Source organism: Canis lupus, chromosome 26, assembly GCF_003254725.2.
Source record: "Canis lupus dingo isolate Sandy chromosome 26, ASM325472v2, whole genome shotgun sequence".
Taxonomy (NCBI): Eukaryota; Metazoa; Chordata; class Mammalia; order Carnivora; family Canidae; genus Canis; species Canis lupus.
In genome coordinates this window covers 8,734,845-8,759,255 of record NC_064268.1, presented here as the reverse complement: position 1 = coordinate 8,759,255, position 24,411 = coordinate 8,734,845, and the positions used below count along the sequence as shown (strand labels likewise).

The window sequence follows — 24,411 nt, the reverse complement described above, 5'->3', positions numbered from 1 at the left end:
AGCTGCACTGGTACAGCCACTGGGATAGTCAGAGAGTGAAAATGGTAGGCCTACCCTGGTTTTCTGAATGTCCTATCGGGTCATATCCCATTCCCACACCACCCTGTGCAGATACTTACTGAAATTATAGAGCCAGAACTTCATCTTTCATTGATGGTTCAGCAGATATTAACTGATCCCAGGCAATCCTAACGGGCTGCACTTAATGGGGAGCCTGGATCCAATTTTTATATTCCTGAGCATCTAACAAATCTTAGAAGTTGCTTTTTTAAAAAAACTTTAAGCAAATCTCTGATTTGAGACAACTAACAGACTTCAAACATGCACTGGACTTACTGTATGGCACACAGTACATGCCTTCCATAACACCCATCATCCTCACAATAGGTCTTCCCTGCTTGACTGAACCTAAGCATTCACTCAATTAACACATAACCCACTGAGTGCCCAATACCTACTAGGCACCACCCTTGGCACTACAGATATATCATGATTAAGGCAGAGAGGGTTGCTGCCCCCACAGACAGTTCAAGTTTTGAATGGTAGAATCAAAGCACTTTTTAAAAAATAATTAATTTATTTATTAATTTATTAATTTATTTTTGTGCATCATAAGTTTATTCCCGATGCGGGAGAGATTCCTTCCATCCCCCAAATGAATCACATGCTGCCCTGGAGAGATCTAGGAGATTCTCCTGCCATATCCAGGGAAGGAGTGAGAAAGGCAGGTGCTGAGGACAAGGCAGGCTTTGCAGTTCCCCAGCCTATTATCGTCCCCTCCTCAACAGAGGAGAGCTACTCCCCACTATTAATAGTCTCATCCACTCATCCCTTAAAGAAAAAGCCTCCACTCTTTAAAAAAACAAACAAAAAAAGACCAAAAAAATCCCCCTCAAATATGGGAGGGAGGAATCCCAGGCTGTGACTTGAGGTGAAAGGTCACTAACAGAAGAGGGAAAGGGAAGGGAGAAGGAACCATCACTGTTTCTGCTGCAAGGCCTCCTTCCTCGCTGCATCCTGCAGCAACTGTGTGTCCACCTCATCTGCCGGCAACTGCACGTAGTGGACCACTGAGCCACGGATGAAGCAGTTCTTCACTGACAACATGTGAGGATATTTCTCAGGGTCTGTGACACTGATGTCAGTTAGTTTGATGTTGAGATACTGATCCACAGAATGGAGGGTTCCACAGATGCTCAGGTCATTCTTGAGTTCCACGACCACATCCTTGCCCACCAGGGACTTGAAAAAGGAATAGAAGAGCATGGCGCTCGAGACACGGGACGCCAGTGGGACCGAGGAGGCGAGGGCCAGGAACCGCGGGCCTGGGGCCGGCGGCAACCCACAAAGCACTTTTTAGAGGTTAGAGGTATTTGAGAGCTAGTCTATTATATGGTTTTCAAACTGGATTCCTAGGATCCACAGAATTCCTCAGAAGGACCAAAGAGGAGAGAGATGGGAAGGCCAAGCAGGTGGAGGGCTCTGGGTCCCACCCCAGCTCCAACCAGGGGCTTTGGATTCAATCCAAATTACACACTGGGGAGAGTTCTGCTTGAGATCATATTTGAAAAAGCTCTGTAACTAAAACAAATTTGAAAATACCTTCACAGATGAGGAAATCCAGGCCCACACACAGAAGTGTGAAGTCCAAAGTCACAAGACTATTTCCTTCCAAATGTCTATCTTAAACACATGTTTGTATCTTGAGACTTAATGAAATCAGTTACAGTAGGTATCACTGCCCCAAGTGCAGCCTGAGTGCCAGACACTGCACAGAGCACGTCATGTGCATTCTCCCACTTGAGCCTCACGTCGGCCTCTGGGGCAGACACTTACCATCTACTGGACAACTGGGAGGAGTGAGGCACATGTCACTTGAGAAAATAATGGCAAAGCTGAATTTTGAACGAAGGGTAGCCAATCCCAGGAGCTCTGAAAGACTGTAACAAGGCCTCGCCTTCGGCCTCCTTGGGAACTGTATTCACAGACCCAAAAATAAGGGGTAGATGCATGTTCCTTTGCTCTAACATAACCACAGAAGACCTTGGCCACCTGATCACAGCCTGACAGAACCTCTGGGCTGGGTTACAACAGAACCTCCGGCTGGGTTACAACAGAACTTCCATGCACACCTCAACCCCTGAAGCTACACCGGGAATGTTCTGCCCCCACACAGGTGTGGACATTCAGGGGCAAGATACTTCTATTGTCTATGGGCACAGACGGCATCCTGGGAGCTAGCCAGCTCTCCAGACAAGAGACCAAGAATATCCCAAGATATGCCAGGGAAAGCACAGAAACCAATCACGCCCATTGTCTGTCAAGACAGCTATGCCATTTAAATATGAAAAAGTGCCAACTGCAAAAACAGAGAATTTTAACATCTGCCCCTTTTGTAACTACAAAAGGGTTAGCTACTAGGGAGCTTCCCTATTCCATTACTGCTTGCCTTTTGGCAAATGATTTTGTTACTGACAGTAAGGTATCCTTGTAATCCTAAGTGTATTCATTTCAAAGGGCTTAGGAATAAGACAGTGTATTATAAACTACCTTACTTTCCATCAAGAAATACTCTTACCAGGACACCTGGGTGGCTCAGTGGTTGAGCGTCTGCATTTGGCTCAGAGCATGATCCCAGAGATCTGGAATCAAGTCCTGAATCTGGCTTCCTGCATGGAGCCTGCTTCTCCCTCTGCCTAGGTCTCTGCCTCTCTCTCTCTCTGTCTTTCATGAATAAATAAATAAAAATCTTAAAAAAATAAATAAATACTCTTACCTCTGCCTTTGCTCTTAAACCAGGTACCTAAACAAAAATAAACAAATTTTGTTAAATACAATGAAAAGAAGCATTTTTATTACCTTTTCAGACTACAGTTTAAAGGGCATAATTTTCTTATTAAAGACTTCATAAAGAGGAAAACAATTTTCTTAATCAAGACCTGCCACCTACATATTTATATATCTATGTCACAATCAAAGAGGTAATTTTATGTCTTCCTTCTATATTCATTTCCTTCAGATTGGAAGCTTAATAGACCAGCCTCACAGAACTGGTCTCAGATGCCTCCATGCTTCAGTATCATTATTCAGGACTTTCCACATGGTCACGAGTGACACAGCACTGTGGGAAGGACATGGCTCCTAGCCTTCTGGTCACCCTCCTGCACCTGTCCTCACTGGAAGGCCACCATCGCTGGCCCAGGCCACTTCCATTACCTCCTAACTGCTCTTCCTACCTCTAGCCGAAACCCCTCAAGGGAGAGCTCCTACCTCCCCAACACAGCCAAGCACTCTTTCCAAAGGCACAACCTCCCTTCACTTTCCATCCCCATCTCCCCCAGCCTCACTTCTCATCACAAGACACCCTACGGGGCCAAAGGAAGATTTGGGAAAGGGGCTGAGTAGACACGTCTGGGGAGGTCTGTTCTGGAAGAGGTGTGCCTGCACACCAGAGAAGTCATTTCTGAGACCACCAGGAGAAGTCAAATAACTGGAAGAATTCACAGGCCTATGTACCTGACTTATGAGAAGAGGGGAAGAGGGAAAGTGAAGGGAGAGGAAAAGCTTAAACTTGATTCTGAAGGCTGCAACCCAGATGAATACTGAGGTCATGGACCACTCTACTCCTTTCTTGTTCCCCCAAAAATAAGGATCAGGAGGTAGAGGTTCACAATAATGGAATGGTTTTCCATCATTGAAAAACCCTTCACCTCTCATAACCCTCCGTGCTATCCGCCAAATGGGCCAGTGGCCTCTCTCGTCCCTTCAGGTTTCAGTCACTGCAACCAGAAAGAACTGATTTCCTGCCTGCTCTTTCCTATTTATTTCATCAGCCAACCAGAAAGTAGATTTTCTTTTCTTTTCTGGCCTGTTTCTCAGAGAGGTATCTTTTTGGTGCTAATATGATAATTACGGTCATAGATATTAAGATGTTTTTATAATTTCTACGGTTTTCAGTTATTAGTCTTTTTTATTCAGGAGAAAGACATTATTGGTTATTCATCAAAATGAATGAAAGCCAAAAAACAAAACAATGAATAAAAGCAAAATATGAACTATATAAAAATAAAAATTATTTTAAGTGATTCTTTCAATATCTTTGATATCAGTACACCAAAGAACTAGAGAAGAAAACTTTAAACTTCAGTTGTCAATCATGTACTGAAATTATTCTATACTTGTCATATTTTTTTTATACTTGTCATATTTTAAAAGGGTGCAAAGAACAGAAAACAAATCTGACGAATAAGTTTCACTTCAAAATAATTCTTACCCTCAAAATTTTAGGGCTGCTGTAATAAGCCATGCTCAGGGCTTCAATTTCTTCACACTGTTCCAAATTGATCCTTCTGGTGCACTTAACAGCTTGGTTCACTAGAAATGCTGGAAATCATAACATTCCCAAGGGAAAAAAAATGAGGGAGAAGAAACTTTTCCATTGTCCAATGGTAACGAAAAAATTGTAGTCTAAGTAAAACCATAAAATAATTTAAATACAGATATACAATATGCTTGAAATTATATTTTTAATAGGTAATACACTCACACAATTCAAAATTCAAAGGGCACAAAAAGATATTGAGAGACTCTTCCTCCAATCCTTGTCTCCTCGCATCTATCCCCGCAGCCACCACCAGAGACAACTGCTTATCCTCAGAGATAATCAGCAACAAGTTTGTTGTGTAGCTTTCTGGAAATATTCTATGCAAATAAAAGTATGTGTGTATATATATTTTTAGTATTTCTTTCCCCTTTTAGAATCAAATACATGTTATATAGTCTACACTTCACTTTTTTTTCTTTTACTGAACAATGTATCTTGGAGTTTAGGCTATCTTAGAACATGAAGAGATCCCTCATCCTCTTTTTTTTAAGGGATAATTAGTATTCTATTATAGATATGTTATAATTTATTCAAGTTCTACATTAATAGACACTTAAAGTTGTCTCTGGCTTTGCCATCACAAACAATGCTGCAATCTACTATTTTGCATGTGGGCCAGAGATTCTGTAGGACCAACTCCTAGAAGCAGAACAATGGGTCAAAGGGCATATGCATTTGCAATTTTGATACATATTGCTAAATTGCTCTCCACAGAGGTTGTACCAATTTACAGTCCTGCCAGCTACATAGATGAGTGCTACTTCTCCAGAGCCCTAAATTTCTTAAGCTTTGCTGATCCATTAGATGAAAGTGGTATCTCAGTTTGGTTTTAATTTATACTATTCCTGTTGGGATGCCTGGGTAGCTCAGCAGTTGAACGTCTGCCTTTGGCTCAGGGCACGATCCCGGGGTTCCGGGATCCAGTCCCACATTGGGCTCCTTGCAGGAAGCCTGCTTCTCCCTCTGCCTGTGTCTCTGCCTCTCTCTCTGTTCCTGTTGCAAGAAAGATTGAGTGTCTTTTCAACAGAATCCATTTTTGTTCCTACATGAGATGATGTTTCATTAGGCCACATGCCACCATACACTACTTAGCTTCTTCACAGCAGTGCTGCCTTAAGGATTGGAATGCCATGCCTGCTACCTCCCACTGCCAAGACAGTTACTCCACAGACTCCATGATACTCCTGAAAGGACAAGCAGGTCCCATGGGAGGTGGCTATGTGGGCTACATCCCCACTCCACTACTGCCAGAGCAAGCCTGAACAAGAGACTGAATATTTCTCAATTTCCCCACCTAAAAAATGAATGACCTGACCTCGGAGGATTATTGTGACAGTCAAATGGAAAAACACATGCAAAGGCACAGTAAGTGCTTAGTATTAGCTATTAACAAACTTTAGCTTCAGTGAAGAAAGAACTTTCCAGAAACTGGAAGAGGTAACTGAGTGAGCTAGTTTCAGGTAGTGAGGTCCCCATCACTACAAGTGCTCAAGGCAGTGATTGCATATGGCATAAAAGATGTGGTTGTGAATCTGACCTACATAATCCTTGAGGTCTCTTTCAACTCTAAGACTGTTTCTAGTTATGAAGCCTGCATAATTATGGTTAGTATAAGTTTAAACAAAGAGCAAACTCTGTTTATAGAGAGAAAGAAAAATACCAACTGTCTTACCTGCAGGGTTATCATCAGTGCACAGAGATGACGTAAGGGGAGAGGGAAATCTCAAGAATGAATCTGAAGTCTGCAGATGAACCCCATACTGTAAAGAGACCAACCTCAAGCTATTATGGTGCTATTAAAGCATTCATCCAACACTTACTGGACACCTACCATGTGCCAGGCAGCATTATGGGCATCAGGAGCACAGCGATGAGCAAAAAACAGATATGGTCCTTGACAGCATGGAGCTTACACCCAGCTGCCCCATCCCTTTCTTTGAAGGATATATGTATGTTCCTGTATGTGTGCATATTATTGTATTTGCAGACTTTTTTTTTTTAAGATTCATTTATTTATTTTAGAAAGAGAGAGAGAGCAGGAAATGGGGCAGAGGGAGAGGGAATGTCAAGCAGACTCCCGACTGAATGCAGAACCCGACATTGGGGTTCGATCTCACAGCTCTGAGATCACGGCCTGAGCCAAAATCAAGAGTTGAATGCTTAACCAACTGAACCATCCAGGCACCCTTGCAGGCTTTTTTATTACAGAATCCTTCTGGAAAGTTATATAAAAAGCTGACTTAGTGTCTGCCTCTGCAGACAGGAACTGTGTGGCCAGGAACAGGGGTGAAAGAGGTAATTATTTTTTACTAGCAATAATTATTTAAATAACAGATACAGGACACATTAAAATCATAACACGGACTGGCCTTCTTTCCCCAAACCAAACCATATGAAACCTTTCTCCAATATTCAAAACAAAATTTAAAGCTATTGTCCATACAACCAATTTTCTCAAAAAGTATCCAAATGCTTTGGTGTCAACAAGGGTATGGGGAAACATCCTCTTCACTAGACCTGGGACTTTAAATTCCTGTAATCTTTCCAGAGGGTAATCTGATATGGATATTTTAAATCTCCATTCATTTTGGCCAAGTTAATCCAGTTATAGGAAGATATCCTCAGGATTCAATCAAAGATATAAGTATCTATAAGAATGTTCATTATGGATTGTTTAGAATAGCAAAAACTAGAAACAAATATCTGTTCATAATAGAATGGCTCAATAATAAATGCCGATACATATGGAGAAGGGATACTTTGTATCACTAAAATGTAGCTCCAATCCTAGCTCTGACAAGTTACTTTCCTATATGGAAGTTTTTCTCATCAGTTAAATGGGGCAATGATGTATCTCTTTCAGGGTTGTGTGAAGTAATGTCCGGAAAGCTTGCACATGGAAAATGCTCAAGAAATGTTAACTTTTATATTGATATGGGGAGATGCATATAATTCATCACTGAATAAAAATGGAAGCTTACAGAACAATGTAGATAACTATAAATTCTACTTCTACACAACACTATATATTTTTATAGATGCATTTAAAAATCAAGAATAGGGATGCCTGGGTGGCTCAGTGGTTGGGCATCTGCCTTTGACTCAGGGTGTGATCCCAGGGTCCTGGGATCGAGTCCCACATCAGGCTCTCCCCACAGGGAGCCCACTTCTCCCTCTGCGTGTGTCTCTCATGAATAAATAAAATCTAAAAAAAAAAAAAAATTAGGAATATACACCAATCTGTTAACAGTGATTTACAATGCGCATTTTAGTGCACATTGTAAATAGGGGCCTTTCCCATAGGGGCCTTTCCATCCTATGTACCTCCATACTTTTAACTTTTAGAATTAGCTTAGGATGCTTTTTTACTTCTCTTTAAAGATGCTTCTGAAAAATCTGAAGCTTATTCAAAGTTAATGTATATTGCATTTAAAAGTTTACTAATGAATAGATATAAAATAGCACACATCTTCCTAAAGTCTCTAAAACTAAATATAGCTTTGAAAAGAGGACCAGGCACCCAACCAATCCACTCCATGTCCCCAGCAGCATGACTCAAGCACTCTGCTGCATTTTTTGAGGTGAAGAAGCACAAAGAATTCTGCAGAGACAAATGCAGGCTTATTAAAAAATAGACAACTTTAAACCCTATGTTAGAAATCAATGACTCATTTTTCGTTTTTGTGATCTCGGTTTCTAGGCATGAACTTTAAGTTTTTCCCTCTATAATGTGAATTCTGTCTTGGGGAAGCCAGTTTTGCTGAGAACATACTGAAAAACTAACTTACAAGGACAAGATATTTACAACAGGATGAGTAGACTCAAGTTCTTGGCTCACCTTATATTTAGCAGTATCTGGAGTGTCCAACTGGGTTGTGAAAGAAAGCTCTGATTCTGAATTCAAGGAAAATCCTTCAGATGTTTCCATCAATTTATCAAAATTATTTTCATCAGGCTCTTCCGGATTAATAAAGAATAGTGCAGGTTTATCTGTTTTTAGAAAGGGTATTTTAAAACGACATACAATATGTATATTATATATATATATATAAATAATATTTTGGAAACAGTTTTTAGTAGTATTAAGGCTGATGTGAAAAAAAAATTGTGTCTCTTTCCATATTTACTTTACCCAAAATTTCTTGAGTCTTATTAATAAACAGGATCTCCAGACTCAGCCTGCTTCTCTAACAGTGTAGAAATATCGGTTTCTAAAGCCTGCAGGCAAATAGCACAACAGAAGCCAATAATAGCCAATCATTCTCCAGCTCACAGAGTGAGGAGCCTCCTGCATTAACCTCTAAGGCAAAGTTCTCTGCAAATGGCCACAGGGACAACAGATGTTGCTTCTGTCTTTACACAACCACCTCCAAATCAAAGCCCAGAAGAATGATGTGCTGTGTATAGAACATATCAGGAGAAGGACAAAATGGGCTGGTATGTTCACTTGCCTGATGTTATGTCCTAGAACCTAACAATGACTGACTGGTCACTACTTTAGATTATAAATCCCAGAGCACTGGAGCACCTGGGTGGCTCAATCAGTTAAGCGTCCTACTCTTGATTTCCTCTCAGGTCATGATTCAGGGTTGTGAGATTGAGCCCCAAGTCCGTGCTGGGTGTGGAGCCTCCTTAAGATTCTCTCTCACTCCCTCTGCCATTCCCCTCTACTCTCTCCCTGCCAACAACAACAACAACAAAAAAGAAATTGCAGAGCATTAGCCTAGTTTTCAACTGAAGGGAACAAATTCAAAATATACAGATGATCTGAAAAGATGATGAAGCTTAATTGATGAAACATAAATACAATTCTCATCTTAGATATCTTGCTAACATTTTACACTTACAGGTACTTTGGATCTAAACACTTAGTTGAGCTAAATGCTCAGATAAAAATAAAGATCCTGTTTTCATGCAAATATTCTTAGTAAAAATAAAAGAGAAAAAAAGGAAATTGAAACCAAAGCTGAACCTGATTTTTAACCATTGAATCAAGAGGAAATAAAATATATATATATACACATACATACATATATATATATGTATAACCTAAATAAATCTAGATTCCTATGTGTGTCTACATATTGTAAACACCAGAGAAAGAAGTATGAGATTTCAAAAGACAACTTCATAAGCACATTAGTTTTAAAGAAAATGTGCATGCCCATAGGTCTATAAAGTTACTTGCAGTGGCCTGTGAAATGGCCTCAGAAGATGCACCTTAGTCAAACTTTAAACTGATTGCTTTAAATCTACCTGAATGAGACATTTTTCCATATAACAACTTTTTAAAGAAAAAACTTTCCAGGGCTTCTCAAAGGGTATCACCATCAAATACTTACAGTTTGTAATATGAATGCAGAAAATAGATGGATTAATCTGGTCAACAAGTTTAAATATCCTTTGAGGTGGATTTGCTGTAAAATTCAATGAATAGATGGCTGCTTTTTGACTACAAAACTGACTATCGCCCCTGAAAATTAAAAAATAAAAAATAATAATAATAATAATAATACAAAATTGTTAAGGCTTTTGCACACAATCTTAGCAAGATTATTTAAAAACTGTCAGATGCCTGAACTGTACTGTGTTAACAACTACATGGAAGATATTTATGAAAGTGTGATGTTAGACTTCAATCCATTTTTATTTAGTTTACTCGGTGTTAAAATGTTTAGCATTTGAAACTTTTTCCTCTAAAAGGTAAAATATTAAGACAAACCTTTAAGGAAATCTCGTCAAGTACGGAATACAGATCAGGGTATAATTTTGATGTAAATGAACCTTGTAAACTCTGACACATCAATCATATAAAATTTTGCAGAACTTCAGGTTGTCTGTAAGTAACCAGAATGGATCCAAAATTCCTTGTCTTTAGAATAAAGCAGTCTTCAAAGGACTGTGAAAATCAGAAAATGTGAAGTTATCTAGAAATCTGGGGGCTTAGAAGTTAGGATATAGTCAAGACTTCAACCAATCCCAGACTTGACAAACTCTAATCAATTTGATACAGACATGGTGTGGAGGGGCACCCAGGTGGCTCAGTCGGTTGAGCACCTGCCTTCAGCTCAGGTCATGATCCTAGGTTTCTGGGATCCAGTCCTGCATCAGGCTCTCTGTTCAGTGGGGAGCCTGCTTCTCCCTCTCGCTCTGCTGCTCCCCCTTCTTGTGCTCTCTTGCTGTCAAATAAATAAAGTCTTAAAAAAATATGGTGTGGAGATAGAGATGTAACAAAAAAGGGATCATAACCCATCTACTGTTATAAAGCCTTTTCTCAATCTGTATTGCCCAATATTTCCCAAGTCATTGATATGTTTTTACAATATTATATGAAATGGCTTCGTTGTATACCAACTTACTACAATACTCTAAATGTTTCAGTCAATTCTCTGCTGTTAGTTTGGGTTGTTTCTAGTTTTCCCTGATTACATATAATGCTATAACATCATCCTTGCACATATATTTTTATGAATGTCTCCAGCTATTTCCTTGGGCTATGTTCCCTGAAGTGGAGTTGCTGGGTCAGAAGTTAGATGTGTTGCTCAAGACTTCTAAGACCTATTGTCACATCTCCCTCCAAAAAGGAAAGATGTGTGCTCTTGCCAAGAATAGATACTATCCAGTTTCTACCCTTTGCCAATTTCATAGGTAAAAATTTGTTATCTCATTTTATTTTGAATTTTCTCATTTACTAGGGAGCTTAAACGTTTTCCCATATAGTTATTGCTCACTGGTATTTCTTCTTCAGTAAGGTGCTTCTTCACATCTATTGACCATTTTTTATTAGAATGTTTGTCTTCTCATTGGTTTGTGAGAATCCAGTTTTAAGAATCCCCTTTGAGTATCATATGTTGTAAATATTTTGTCTCTGTTTGGCTACCTTTCAATTTTACGGTGTTTGTCATCTAGTAATTTTAATTTTTTTAATAAATTATCAATCTTTCCTTTTGTGGTTTGCCTGTGGGCTTATGCTTAAAAGACATTCCCTAGCCCAAGATTAACAAATGTTTACCTATATTTTTCATTTTTTCATTAAATTTTTTGAACACTTCACTCCTTGATCTATTGGTAATTTACTTTGGTATAATGCTATGAAGCAGAAATCTAACATTTTTATTTTTCAATAGTTATCTTACGTCATTTACTGAATTTATCTCATTGTAAAATACCATATTTACTATACATTAAATAAATAAGAAAAAAATACATGATACTTCTTTAAAATCAGTAGGCATAACTGATTGTTGGTCTTTCTATTCTCTTCCCCTGATCTACCTATCTTGAAACAATACACATTATTTTCATTACTGTAATGTTACAAATGTTTAAAACCTGGTTGTTTGCTCTTCTTGTTCAATAATGGAAGGTCTTGGCTGTTCTCACATTTATTTTTCTAGATGAATTTTAGAATCTTTTTTTTTTTTTTTAAAGATTTTATGTATTTATTCATGAGAGACACAAGGAGAGAGGCAGAGACATAGGCAGAGGGAGAAGCAGGCTCCATGCAGGGAGCCCGATGTGGGACTCAATCCCGGGACCCCAGGTTCACACCCTGGGCCGAAGGCAGATGCTCAACTGCTGAGCCACCCAGGCATTCCAATTTTAGAATCTTTTTGACACATTACTCCTTCCCTGACTGGAACGACACTTATAAATTAAGTTTTTATGAGTTAGTTTACTTATATAATGATTCTTCCCATCCCATTACATAAACTATCTCTCCATTTATTCAAATGTTTTGTCTATTTCAAGTTTTCTTCACATAAATTCTGAGCACTTCTTATGTGACTTTTTAAAAAAAGATTTTATTTATTTATTCATAAGAGACACAGAGAAAGGCAGACACAGGCAGAGGGAGAAGCAGGCTCCCCACTGGGAACAGGGTACAGGACTCAATCTGGGAACTCCAGGATCATGCTCTGAGCCAAAGGCAGACACTCAATCACTGAGCCACCCAAGCATCCCCTTATGTGACATTTCTATTGAGTGCTATGAATAAGACCTATTTCCATTATGTTTTTTGATGATTATTGCTACAGTATAAGGAAGCTAAAGTGACCACTTTTCGAAAAGCCCTGTATAGGTCTAATGGTATATTAATCATTACTGTGGGCATAAAAATATTTTTTTAAATTTTTATTTATTTATGATAGTCAGAGAGAGAGAGAGAGAGAGAGAGGCAGAGACACAGGCAGAGGGAGAAGCAGGCTCCATGCACCAGGAGCCCGACATGGGATTCGATCCCGGGTCTCCAGGATCACGCCCTGGGCCAAAGGCAGGTGCTAAACCGCTGCGCCACCCAGGGATCCCCATAAAAATATTTTTGAAAAAGTATTAGTATTTATGAGAAAACATCTAGCGCTGATAAATTTATGAGGCCTACTATGTCTTAAAGGACCTGCACGAGTCAGACAGAGAAGGAATGGCTAATCAAGTGCAATAATGGCATTGGCCAAGGATGGGTAATGTTCTGGTGGGGTCTAGAAAACTCTTGAGTACCAAAGTTAGACTGCATGGAGGATTCAAGATGGGGGTTAGTAGGAAAAAGGATCTGAAAGAGTTTGGGGATGGATCTGAATCCAAGCTAAGGAAGGAGTCTGTAGGTAATGAGAGCTTCTAAAGGCTTTTTAGCAAGTGAGTGACAAGATGATGAGTGAGCTTATACAGAGGGGGTAGGAATGGGCAGACACAAGGGCAATGCAGCAGAAATGCTGCAGGAATGCAGGCAATGCTGAAGGAATGCAGCAGAAGGGGACTCCTTTTTTTTTTTTTTTTTTTTTTTAGAAGGGGACTCCTTACTCTTCCTCTTCCAGTCTGCCCACTCTCAAATCCTGCACAGTGGATCAGTATCAGTTCTGTGTATCTCTCTAGTCATGGGGAGGAGAGTACCTATTCATTCATATCTGCAACAGTTTCTTACTCGGCTCCCTGCTACCAGGCTTAGCCCCTGTAACCACTGACCTTGAGGTTTTGGTAACCTCTTTAGCTGGCACCTGTGTCCCAAGACTCATTCATGGAGCTTCCTACTGGAAATGGGTTCTCCCAACCCTGGGACAGGGATGAAAGGAACTCAGAGGAAGACAAGACTTTGAGGAGGATCCAGGAGTAAATTTTGATGGGATCAGAGAGGGCATCCCTCTGAGCTCCCTGTCTAGACTGTACAGCCTCGAGACTATACCAGGAGGAGGAGGTACTATGCAGGAGAGCCACCAGTGGTTTGGGGGTATGAAGTCCCCCAGGGCCTCAGAAGACTGGCTCTTTGGGGTACAGGGTCCCAGATTCTCCTGTGAGATCCTCTCCCCTGGATGAAGGCCAATGACTGGGTGGGTGGGAGACCAGAATGAATGAAAGGCCATTCATGCTGCTTAAGATGGGAATCGAATCGCCTCACCCCCTGATGCCCTGCAGAATTCAGGACAAAATCCAAACCCCTCAGCATACACTGAAAACCTCTCAGGCTTGGACCCCTACCACTGTCGCACACTCTTCTCAGCCTCCTTCTCCTTCTAGCTTCACCACACTGAGCTACCAGCAGTTAAGGCAACAGTCATACTCCTTCACCCCCAAGACTCTGCCATGCGGCTCCTTTAACCTAGAATGCCTTCCTCTGATACTATGCTGGCCAATTTCTACCTGTCCTTCAGGACCCACTCAGATCGTCTTTTCTAGAAAGCCTTCCCTAGTCCAATTGCCCAGGTTAGATGCCACTCCTCTGAGTGGTCTCCATGCCTAGGGCAGAACTGTCACCCACTCCTCTATCTCCCTTACTGCACTCCTTACTCAGTGAGCTCCATGAGGGCAGGGCTACACACCTAGCCCACCTTATAATCCTGGTGCTCATGAAGGTATGGTAAGGTATGAAAGAAGGCTAGATGGGAGAAGGGAAAGGGGAGGCAGGAGTCAGGGTAGCCTCCAGGTTCTGGCCTACTTGTCTGCCTGAGAAAACAATGGTAGAGAAGCCAAGAAAAATACCAGAGTGTTGGTTAGGGGTGGAGGGGAAAATTTTATTCATCGATTCAACTCACTTCCTTCTTTTTTTTTTTAAAGATTTTGTTAATTTGTTCATAAGCGACACACAGAGAGAGGCAGAAACACACGCACAGGGAGAAGCAGGCTTTATGCAGGGAGCCTGAAATGGACTCGATTCTGGGACTTCTGGATCATGACCTGAGCCAAAGGCAGACTCTCAACCGCTGAGCCACCCAGGCGTCCCCGATTCAACTCACTTCTAATGAGGGCCAACTATGTGGCAAAAATTGCGCTAGGCACTAGGGGCATAAGGGATATTATTCTTGCTCTTATGAAGTTTACATCTAGTGAAGAAAACAGACATTAATCCACTAATCTTAACAATAAATTTATAAATCATTAGATGATAGGATTAGCTGTTGACAGTTTAGCAGATGTAAACAAGCCTTTCATGAATTAGAACCTACATAATGAGAATAATCAATTAATTGGGATTATTAATTTTAATTTCATTATTTCCATGCTTCGTATTTAGAAGAAAGTCATAAGCAAAACTAACTCAAAAAAAAAAAATCATGAGGTCTTTTCTTGAGGGCACTATGGATTCAGCTCTAACTTCTATACCAGAGGTCCACAAACCACACCTAATTTTATAAATAAAGATTTACTGAAAGATAGTCATGTCCATTCATTTACATGGCTGCTTTTGCTCATCAATGGTAGAGGTAAGAAAGTTGCAACAGAGACCACTGGCCTGTGAACTTAAAATATTTACTATGTGGCCTTTTACTGAAAAAGCTTGCTGACCCACATTCTAAATAGTTTATATCTAAAATTTGGTATTGACTAATACAAGAAAAAATGACATTCTAAAGTATGATCTCCAATGGAGCCAAAATCTGACTCTCAGGCTTATACTTATTAAGGCAGAAAAGCAGAATGATTTCTAACAAAGACTGAACCACTCAGTAGTCCAGATATCCAGAAAAATAATCTAATTACAACATACCATTCTCCAAACATTTTTACAATACTATAAGCAGATTCAATTTCCCATTGGTCATTAAGGTAGTTTCTCATGAGGGGAAGCTGGATGGGTCAGTCAGCTACGGGTCTGACTCTTGTTTCAGCTCAGGTCATGATTTCATGGGTAGTAAGATGGAGCATGGAGCATGGAGCCTGCTTGAGATTCTCTCTCTCCATCTGCCTCTGCCCCTCCACCTGCTTGTGCACATGTGTGCACTATTTCTCTCTCTCTCAAAATAAGTAAAATCTTAAAAAAAAAAAAAAAAGATAGTTTCTTATGGGAAAAACACATTGTACTTCCAAAAAGCAATCAATCTATTAAGTATCAATTGCTACAATTTGCTACAAGTCTAAATTTGAGGTGGCTATCTCTGAATATTATTTGGTCCCATTCCAAATAATTAACCTCTTTTAAGTGCTGTATTTTTCAAAGAGCTTTGAAATCTGAATTACAAGAAACAAATCATTCAGAAGATATTATTTACCTTGTAATCAACTGGGAATATCCTTTTCCACTGTTCTCCTATACAGTGTGAACTGTGAGAATTCCTAGATTTACATATCAGAAAAGTATAAACAAAGCTTTCCTGTTTAATTTTTTGTTACAAGTACTATGTCCACAACAAAAGCTGTAAAATTCAACTGCATTTTCCACCTTAGGCTATATACATGAGACTAGTCCACTTACACAAAAATGTGCACATTATCTGTTTACAAATCAGAGTGAAATGTAATTCAATCTCTGAATACAAAGATTTCCTTATATTCTTAACAAAGTATACCCTCTCTTCTTTTTTCCCTGCACTATCATCTGGCTGGATGCAAATAAGGGAGCGATACTCTTCCACATATTGGTTTGGACAGCATGGCTTCTTAATGCAAAATACTGGAAACCAGGTTTGGGTTTTTCAGCCTGGAAGATTTCTCACTTTTTGTCCCTAGATTTTTTATAATCTCGGTCCAATTTCATCAAAACTGCATGCGTTACAAACTTACGTGACAATTGGAACTGAACAGGCAGAAAAGACACTGAAATCCATGGAGCTGCAATCAGGATCACAACAGCAATTGACGTCACACTGTGCTGGAGTCAGGTCACAGACACACAGAGCAGCAACTATAGAAACAAAAGAGGTGGGATGCAGAACTTCACCATCAGCAGGGTGTGACTGCCCCCTGCCACTGCAAAGTACCAAAAGTCTATTTCATAAAAAGGTCCATTTTATTTTTCCTATTGCACTTTGGGGAAAACCTGTGAAGTGAAAATTAGTCCATTTGGATGCTTCTTAATCTGAGATTTCCCCAAAGTAGCTAATCATCTGACTCACTAGGAAATTTCTGTTTGTGCTCAACCTATAAAGACTGATTTGGTAAGCTATGAAACCCAGGCATTTGTGTTTTTCAAAAACTATCCAGGTGATGCTGATAACTTAAGAACCAGCATGCTAAAACATTTACTGGACCGTAAGAACCACTGGTCTAATAGAACAGATTCCCAAGTTCCTCCTGTGGAGATTCTGATTCAGAGGAAAAGCCCAATGAAGGCCACTAGTAATCAAGAGTTCTCAAACTTGTTTCTCTCTTCAAGTATCACCTGTGGCTTTGAAGTTGAGCCCACATTCACAAACTATTGACCAAGAATCAAATTGGCTCAGGTGCTTTGTACTTGGCATTTTGGAAATATCTTTGGTAATTTAGACAATAAAGCATAAGGGGGATAGAAATCTTTGCAACATTTTTCCTTTTTTTAGAGAGAGAGAGAGCACTGAGGAGGGGGGGGAGGGCCAGAGAGAGAGAGAATCTTAAGCAGGCTCCATACCCTAGGCGGAGCCCCCAGAGGGGTCCAATCTCACAACCCTGAGATTATGACCTAAGCCCAAACCAAGAGTTGGACGTTTAACAGATTGAACCACCCAGGTGCCCACACATTTAATTTTTAATAATAGTGACTCTGGATTTTTTTTTTTTTTTTTTTTTTTTTTTTTAGGATTTTATTTATTTGGGAGACAGCGAGCAAGCACAAGCAGGCAGAGGAGCAGAGGGAGTGGAAAAAGCACACTTCCCATTGAGCAGGGAGCCTGGCATGGGGCTTGATCCCAGGACCCCAGGCAAAGGCTTAACTAACTGAGCCACCCAGGGTTTATCATTAAGCTCTTCCATCTTTAAAAGGGTCTTTTCCCCCATTTGATAAAATAAAATAGGGAACTAAAAATCCAGAGAGCCGGGGCACATGGGTGGTTCAACTGGTTAAGTGTCTGCCTTCAGCTAAGGTCATGATCTCAGGGTCCTGGGATCAAGCCAGGCATGGGGCTCTCTGCTCAGCTGGGAGTCTGCTTCTCCCTCTCCTACCCCTCCCTGCACTTATGTACGCACTCTCTTGCTTTCTCTCAAATAAAATCTTGAAAAATTTTTTAAAAGCTTAAAAAATAGGGATCCCTGGGTGGCGCAGCAGTTTAGCGCCTGCCTTTGGCCCAGGGCGCGATCCTGGAGACCCGGGATCGAATCCCACATCGGGCTCCCGGTGCATGGAGCCTGCTTCTCCCTCTGCCTGTGTCTCTGCCTCTCTCTCTCTGTGTGTGACTATCATAAATAAAGTAAAAAAATAAAATAAAAGCTTAAAAAATAAAAATATTGAATTAATGGTAGTAATTATTGCTAGGAAGGAGAGAATAAAATCAAGCTTCAGTCTTATGTCTCCTTTTTCAAAACAATAATCTCATGCAAAACAAGGATCTCAAGCAAATGGTGGTAGAAAGTCTACACAGCATTCTGATTTGCACGTATGAACTATTTCACAATAAAAATGAGCTTTACAAAACCATTGCTCAATAAAGGTAAAATATTTTGGAAAGAAGTGTATGAATACAAAAAGGAAGGTTTTGCCAATAAATACATAAACCTTTCTCTTTTTTTTTTTTTAAGATTTTATTTATTTATTCATGAGAGACACAGAGAAAGAGGCAGAGACACAGACAGAGGGAGAAGCAGGCTCCATGCAGGGAGCTCGATGCGGGACTCAATCCCAGGTCTCCAGGATCAGGCCCTGGGCTGAAGGCGGCGCTAAACCGCTGAGCCACCTGGGCTGCCCTACATAATCCTTTCTTAATCTGAGACACAAAAGTCTTCCCCCTGAAGTTTACATACTTACCTCTAGACAAGTGCTCCTTTACGTGCTTAGTAAAATGAAAAATCAACTTGTGCATGCTAATGTAAAAAATTGTGTTTAGGGCAGCCCCGGTGGCGCAGCGGTTTAGTGCCGCCTGCAGCCCAGGGCGTGATCCTGGAGACCCTGGATCGAGTCCTACGTCAGGCTCTCTGCATGGAGCCTGCTTCTCCCTCTGCCTGTGTCTCTGCGTCTCATTCTCTCTCTGTGTCTCTATGAATAAATAAATAAAATCTTTTAAAAAAATTGTGTTTAGGTTCCCTGCCTTATGTGTTTAAAATTACAATTTTGATTTTTCAGAACTCAGAACCTTTTTAAGTAGCTCTAAGACTAGTAAGGACAAAGCAATCATGTTTAATAACTACACTCAGGGATGAAAAAACCAAAAAGTCCCTCTCTGGGATGTGAGTATCCTTAATCTGCCAACAAGTGTCTACTGAGCACTCCCAGGCTCTAAGTAGCACTCAGCTGCTCCTCTACACCTCTTAACATGGACATGCCTGGCTCTAGAGAAAGACACTAAGGAACAGAGCTCAGATCAAGAAGAAAATTATCACTTTTCTCTTCCACCTGTAACCCATCCAGCACAGTGTGTCCAGTTATCCACTCAGAGCCCCTGTTCCAACTCAGGCCAAGACTGTGTTATAATATCAAGCAAGGAATTGACCTACCTGAAAAATGGGGATAATCCACATCATAAGGGATTAAATGAGATACATTACAAACCAGAAGCTTAGCACAGGGCTTGCTATACAGTAAGCAGTTAATAAATGCCAGCTGTCATCTATTATTATTTTCATGGGTCTTAAGAGGGGTCCTTTAAGAAGATGAAGTGCAGGAATGCCTGGGTGGCTCAGTGGTTGAGTGATCCCGGAGTTCTGGGATGGAGTTCAAATCTGGCTCCCTGCATGGAGCCTGCTGCTCCTTCTGCCTGTGTCTCTGCCTCTCTATCTGTCTCTCTCATAAATAGTATCTTTTTTAAAAAAAAAGATGAAGTGCAAATTCATCCCCTCTCCTGGTGCTGGAAAAACAGCCCTGAACACATGCCCTAATAACAATGATTCAAGAATAGCTTCATTTTGGGGATAAATCACATAAACAGATGGAATACTTAAATGGATAAAAAGACAACTGAGTCCAAAAACCTTGGAGAATTTTGGATATCGAATACTATGCCATCATCTGTCCCCATTTATCACATATTTACTTCCCCCGACTAATTCACGAAGTCCGATATAAAAGCTTTGTTTATATACACTAAGATACAAATGTATTTCTCTGTACTTTTCCTCACTCATTTATACTTTTACTTATACATTTATACTTACTCCTCACTAATTTATTTTATTTTATTTTTTTTTTTTTTTTTTTTTTTTTTAGTGTTCTTTTTACTCCTCACTAATTTAAAAAGGAGGCCCTTTGGAGAAATGATGACTCAGGAACTGAAATCCTAGAGTCCAGGAGGTCACCCAAGGATGAGTTTTCTATTTACTAATACTGAGCCTTACTTAAGATCTTTTTCTCTTACTAAGGGGGAAAAATAGTGCATACCTATTGGAGTTAGAGGACATTTTTTAAAGTCAGAGGACCTAAAGGGGTTTTTTTTTGAGATCACAAACCCCTTTGAGAAACTGCTCACTGCTAACAACCGTCATCGAGAAAAATGCATATTCACAAAATTTTGCACTCGGAGTATCTCAGGGTCACAGCTATCCCTTCCAAGTCATCATGTCAAATCCGATTATAAAATATTCAGTAATGTCCAACTCCAGAATTAGACCACTTTCTAAGAAAGAGGTTAATTATCCCTCATGATGAATCCTAAGTGGGCATAAACCCTCACCCCATAACTTCACACCTTCGACTCAACACAGGAGGCATCCTGGGGTTTCATAATTCGAGTCAACAGAAAAGGGCCTAGTCACATTTAGTAAACTAGACTTTTGGCGTCTCTTTTTGATAAACGAAAAGTTCAACACATCTTAAATGCATTCCATTTCCACAACTGCCCAGAAACTTTGGATTTACATAATTTCCGTCGCTGGCTGCAAAGGGGCAACGACTCGTGCATTTATTACCTTAAGCGTTAATGTTGTCCAGGACCACTGGAAGTAATTTTATAGATTTTATATTGTCCCACCTACGCTCTCTTGGGCCTCGGTTTTCCCTTCCGTATGAAAGGGACAATGAGGTCTACCCTACCGGTTGCTGAGACAATTAAGGCCCACGAAATACTCAGCAATGCCTGCGTACAGTGTTCAGTTAACGTTCGCTCTCATTAGGACATCCTCACCCGGGCTACCTGCTCCAGGTTGGATCATTCTGGATCCCTAGAACTACCACTTGGTACCCACCGTCCGTGACCGGGGTGGGCCTGGGGCCAGAGGATGGCACGGGGGCCTTGGGGGTTCCAGGGGGCCTAGGAGACAAGGCGGGTCGCAGAGTCGTCCGGGCCGCCTCCGCAGAGTTGAGGCCTTCCGTCGTCACAGGCTGAGGGGCCCTGGTCTGGGCGCTCACGGAGGCCCAGCAATCCAGGAGCATAAGCAGGAGCGGCGCGAGGCCCTGCGGCCCCATGGCCCCGCGGAACCCCACGCTACCAGCTGCCGGGACCGCGCGTTGCCTGGCAACCGCGGCGGGCTGGCGCGGGGCATTACGGGAAGGGTCCCACCAGGCCGCGCGCAGCGGCGGGGGCAGGGGGCGGGGCCTGAGCGAGACCGGCCTCTAGGAGCGAGAGCAGGGATAGGGGCGGAGACGGGGGTGGGTGGGGGTGGGGGTGGGGGTGGGGACAGGGGACGGGGCGGACGGGGGCGGGGGCGGGGGCGGGGGGGGGGTCGGGGGCCGGGGGGGGGGCCGGGGGCCGGGGGGGGGGCCGGGGGTGGGGCCGGGGGCCGGAGGCGGGACGGAGACCGGGACCGGGCGGAGTCGGGGTGGGACGAGGGCCTCGGATCTAGGGCTGTGTCGGGGCAAAGGACTTGTGAATCCCCGCGGTGGTTTCCAAACAGACTGCAGTGCTTGCGTATTTCCAGGTCCTGTCTCAGTAAGTCTAGGGCAGTGTTCAGGAATCCATATTTTTAACAAATGTCCTGACAAAACTAGTGAGGGGGACGGAAATTTGGGATCCTATCTCCTAAAGCTACTATCGAAAGAGCATAGAGAGCGCTTCATCGTCCTTGAATTTTCTGTCACGCACTGTCAACACTAGCTTTGCCTTTTTTTGTTGTAGATGGCCAGATCTAAGGAGGTCGTCAGAGAACTTCTATTCACCCTGCTGTGATAAGGGGGACAAATGAACACAAGTTTTTTTTACAAACAAAAAATTGACAAAAATTAAGTAAAATGATATATACGTTTTAAAGGAAAAAAAAAAACTGTATATGACTCTATAAAATGACCTGGGGACCACAAGTTAGGAAAGCGCCTCCAATCTACATTGGCTTTTTTTTTTTTTTTTTACATTGGCTTGTTTATAAAGGTACCCCATTGGAGGGATGCTAGCTATCTTTTTATTTATTTATGATAGTCACAGAGAGAGACACAGGCAGAGGGAGAAGCAGGCTCCATGCACCGGGAGCCCGACGTGGGATTCGATCCCGGGTCTCCAGGATCGCGCCCTGGGCCAAAGGCAGGCGCCAAACCGCTGCGCCACCCAGGGATCCCGGATGCTAGCTATCTTTGACACTTAATCTCCTTACAATTCAGAAGCAAATGTCAAATCGAAATGTCATGGTATTTACTCAAGAAACACATTTACCAATTCAGAAAAAATGCCAAAACATACATATACCTATTTATATAGCAAAGCTAAATCATCAAAGTGGCAGCTTGAGCACCTTTCTCTGGCACACCTGACAAAGCGTAGAAAAATATAACTGGATCAAAGGTATACTACAGATAGTTCCTTTTTTTTTTTCTACAAAGGATTGCTTTAACATCTGACTGAAATTCTGAACCATTTTTAACAGCTGATGTAATGCTTCCCTTAAAAAAACAAACAAAACTGTATTTCCCAAACCTTTATTTCGTAACTTCTAAATCCAGGATTTATTGTTTTTATAAACCTTCTCTTTACTTCCAGGTACTACTTCCTTTTCTATTCCTTGATATCTGTGAATCTCTTTGTCTTGTTTTCTTTTTTTTTTTGATCTTTTTTTCTATTTTGAAATTAGGCTGTTGGATTAAACTTTGATGAAGAATCCTTTGACTCACATTTTCATTTTATGGTTTGGGAAATCATCTCACCACCCTTTTTGTCCAATCTCAAACACTTGGTAGGTTGCCCAAAGGTAATTTTATGACATCCTGCAAAGTTGAAATGAGGGCTACATTAACTCAGATCCATTTTGCAAATCTTGGGAATATTGAAACTTTTCACTTCACAGGTGACCACTTCTGCCAGGCTTTTTTCATCTTTCTCCCTTTTTTCTGCCCTGCCCTTGTTAGGTTCCCTCATTAGGATGGAAGGACACAAGGAAAACCAATATCAATTTCCATATCTTATCTAAAACTGCATCATTTCAGTTGTGCATAAACGTTTGTGATTAAAAATGTCCATCTGTTTCTCTAGGATTATTGGCGATTTCAATTCCTTACAGCCTGTGCCAACATTGGGAGGAATAAAGACAATTCAGCTTTTTGGAATTCTGCATTTGGAAGCTGCCTTATATGAGGAGCCTAAAAATCCAAAGACAGGAGTGGCTAGGTGGAAAAATAGCTAAGGCTGACTTTCTAAGGCAGCATTAACCACTGTCTTGGTCTTTGGTGTAGTTTGGGGTGAACTTGTTTCTAACCTGTCTATAATTAGGTATCCAGTTTTTCCTATCTTTATTCAACTTAGCCAAATATTTTATAGATAGGGAGGCAGAACCATCAAGTTTCTAAAGGAATTACTTAGCACTACAAAGAGATCAAGGTTGTGTGAGAATAAAGGATTGACTACCATTTTGACTGAAGTGAGCAGTCCAGTAATTGATTTCTAAATCAACACCCAGGAGAAAAGAAGATAATCCTCAGCTTCTCTCCTCTTCCCATTCTTCATGTGCCCAGTCAACCACCAGGCGCTATTCTTGTTCTGAAACATTATTGGGACAGGAAGACTATTTGAGCAGACTTCACATTCTTGGAAGTTCTCAAATTTACAAGTTTGACCTTTTCTGAAATGAAGTAATAAATATAGTCACAGACACTCGCAAGAATGAAATAAGAATTCCTTGTTTGCCAGACAACTTTAAACCTGCATCCTATTAATAGACCATACTGCAGTTCCAATAAACTAGTTGGATTTTTTAAGAATAACTTTCGGTTTTATCATTTGCATATTGAAACATTTCAATCACAATGAAAGTTACTAAAAAGAACACCACTGAACACTGTACTGTGATCAGATTTGACATTTTGCCATACTTACTCCATATTTCTTTTTAGTCAGTTTCATGAGGGATATTTTATATACAGTATAAATTTGTGTACAGTTTTTGCCATACAGGTTTTTCTTATGCATCAATGTACAGCTTTTTTGGTATAGCTTTATGAGTTTTAACAAACACATACAATCATGCCACCACAATTACAATCAAGATATAGAACAATTTTACCGCCCCCAAACCCCTCCCACTAGCCCAGGCCTTTAGGACAGTGATCTATGTTCTGTCCCTAAGGTTTTCCCTTCTCCAGAATGTTACATCAATGGATCATACAGTATGCAGCCATTTGAGCCTGGCTTTTCACTTAGCCTAATGCCTTTGAGATCTATCCATTTTGCTTATGTCAACAATCCATTCCTTTTTATTATTATTGTGTAAAAAATAAATGACATTAAACTTACCATCATAATTTTTTAACGATTTTATTTATTTATTCATGAGAGACACAG

General features: G+C 40.9%; 2 protein-coding genes across 9 annotated transcripts in view; both read right to left on the bottom strand.

The window, feature by feature from the left end:
• Positions 1-21,191, bottom strand: part of TCTN1 (tectonic family member 1) — a 37,835-nt gene extending 16,644 nt beyond the window's left edge. For 4 of the 8 annotated variants that reach the window (XM_035706703.2, XM_025473913.3, XM_049101594.1 and 1 more), the window contains exons 1-7: positions 20,897-21,191; positions 16,376-16,496; positions 9,727-9,857; positions 8,223-8,374; positions 6,057-6,144; positions 4,274-4,383; positions 2,777-2,803 (exon numbers count right to left, since the gene is read on the bottom strand). In XM_035706703.2, coding sequence (XP_035562596.2) covers positions 2,777-2,803; positions 4,274-4,383; positions 6,057-6,144; positions 8,223-8,374; positions 9,727-9,857; positions 16,376-16,496; positions 20,897-21,116 — 849 coding nt within the window. In that variant the 5' untranslated portion in view covers positions 21,117-21,191. Of the gene's footprint in view, positions 1-2,776; positions 2,804-4,273; positions 4,384-6,056; positions 6,145-8,222; positions 8,375-9,726; positions 9,858-10,106; positions 10,284-16,375; positions 16,497-20,620; positions 20,640-20,896 lie in introns of those variants that run through there. The other 4 variants (XM_035706704.2, XM_025473914.3, XM_025473915.3 and 1 more) reach the window with 4 other exon arrangements.
• Positions 596-1,349, bottom strand: LOC112676538 (U6 snRNA-associated Sm-like protein LSm2). The gene has a single exon (XM_035706706.2). The coding sequence runs from the start codon at positions 1,264-1,266 to the stop codon at positions 979-981; it is 288 nt and encodes a 95-aa protein (XP_035562599.1). The 5' UTR covers positions 1,267-1,349; the 3' UTR covers positions 596-978.
• Positions 21,192-24,411: the final 3,220 nt, after the last annotated feature.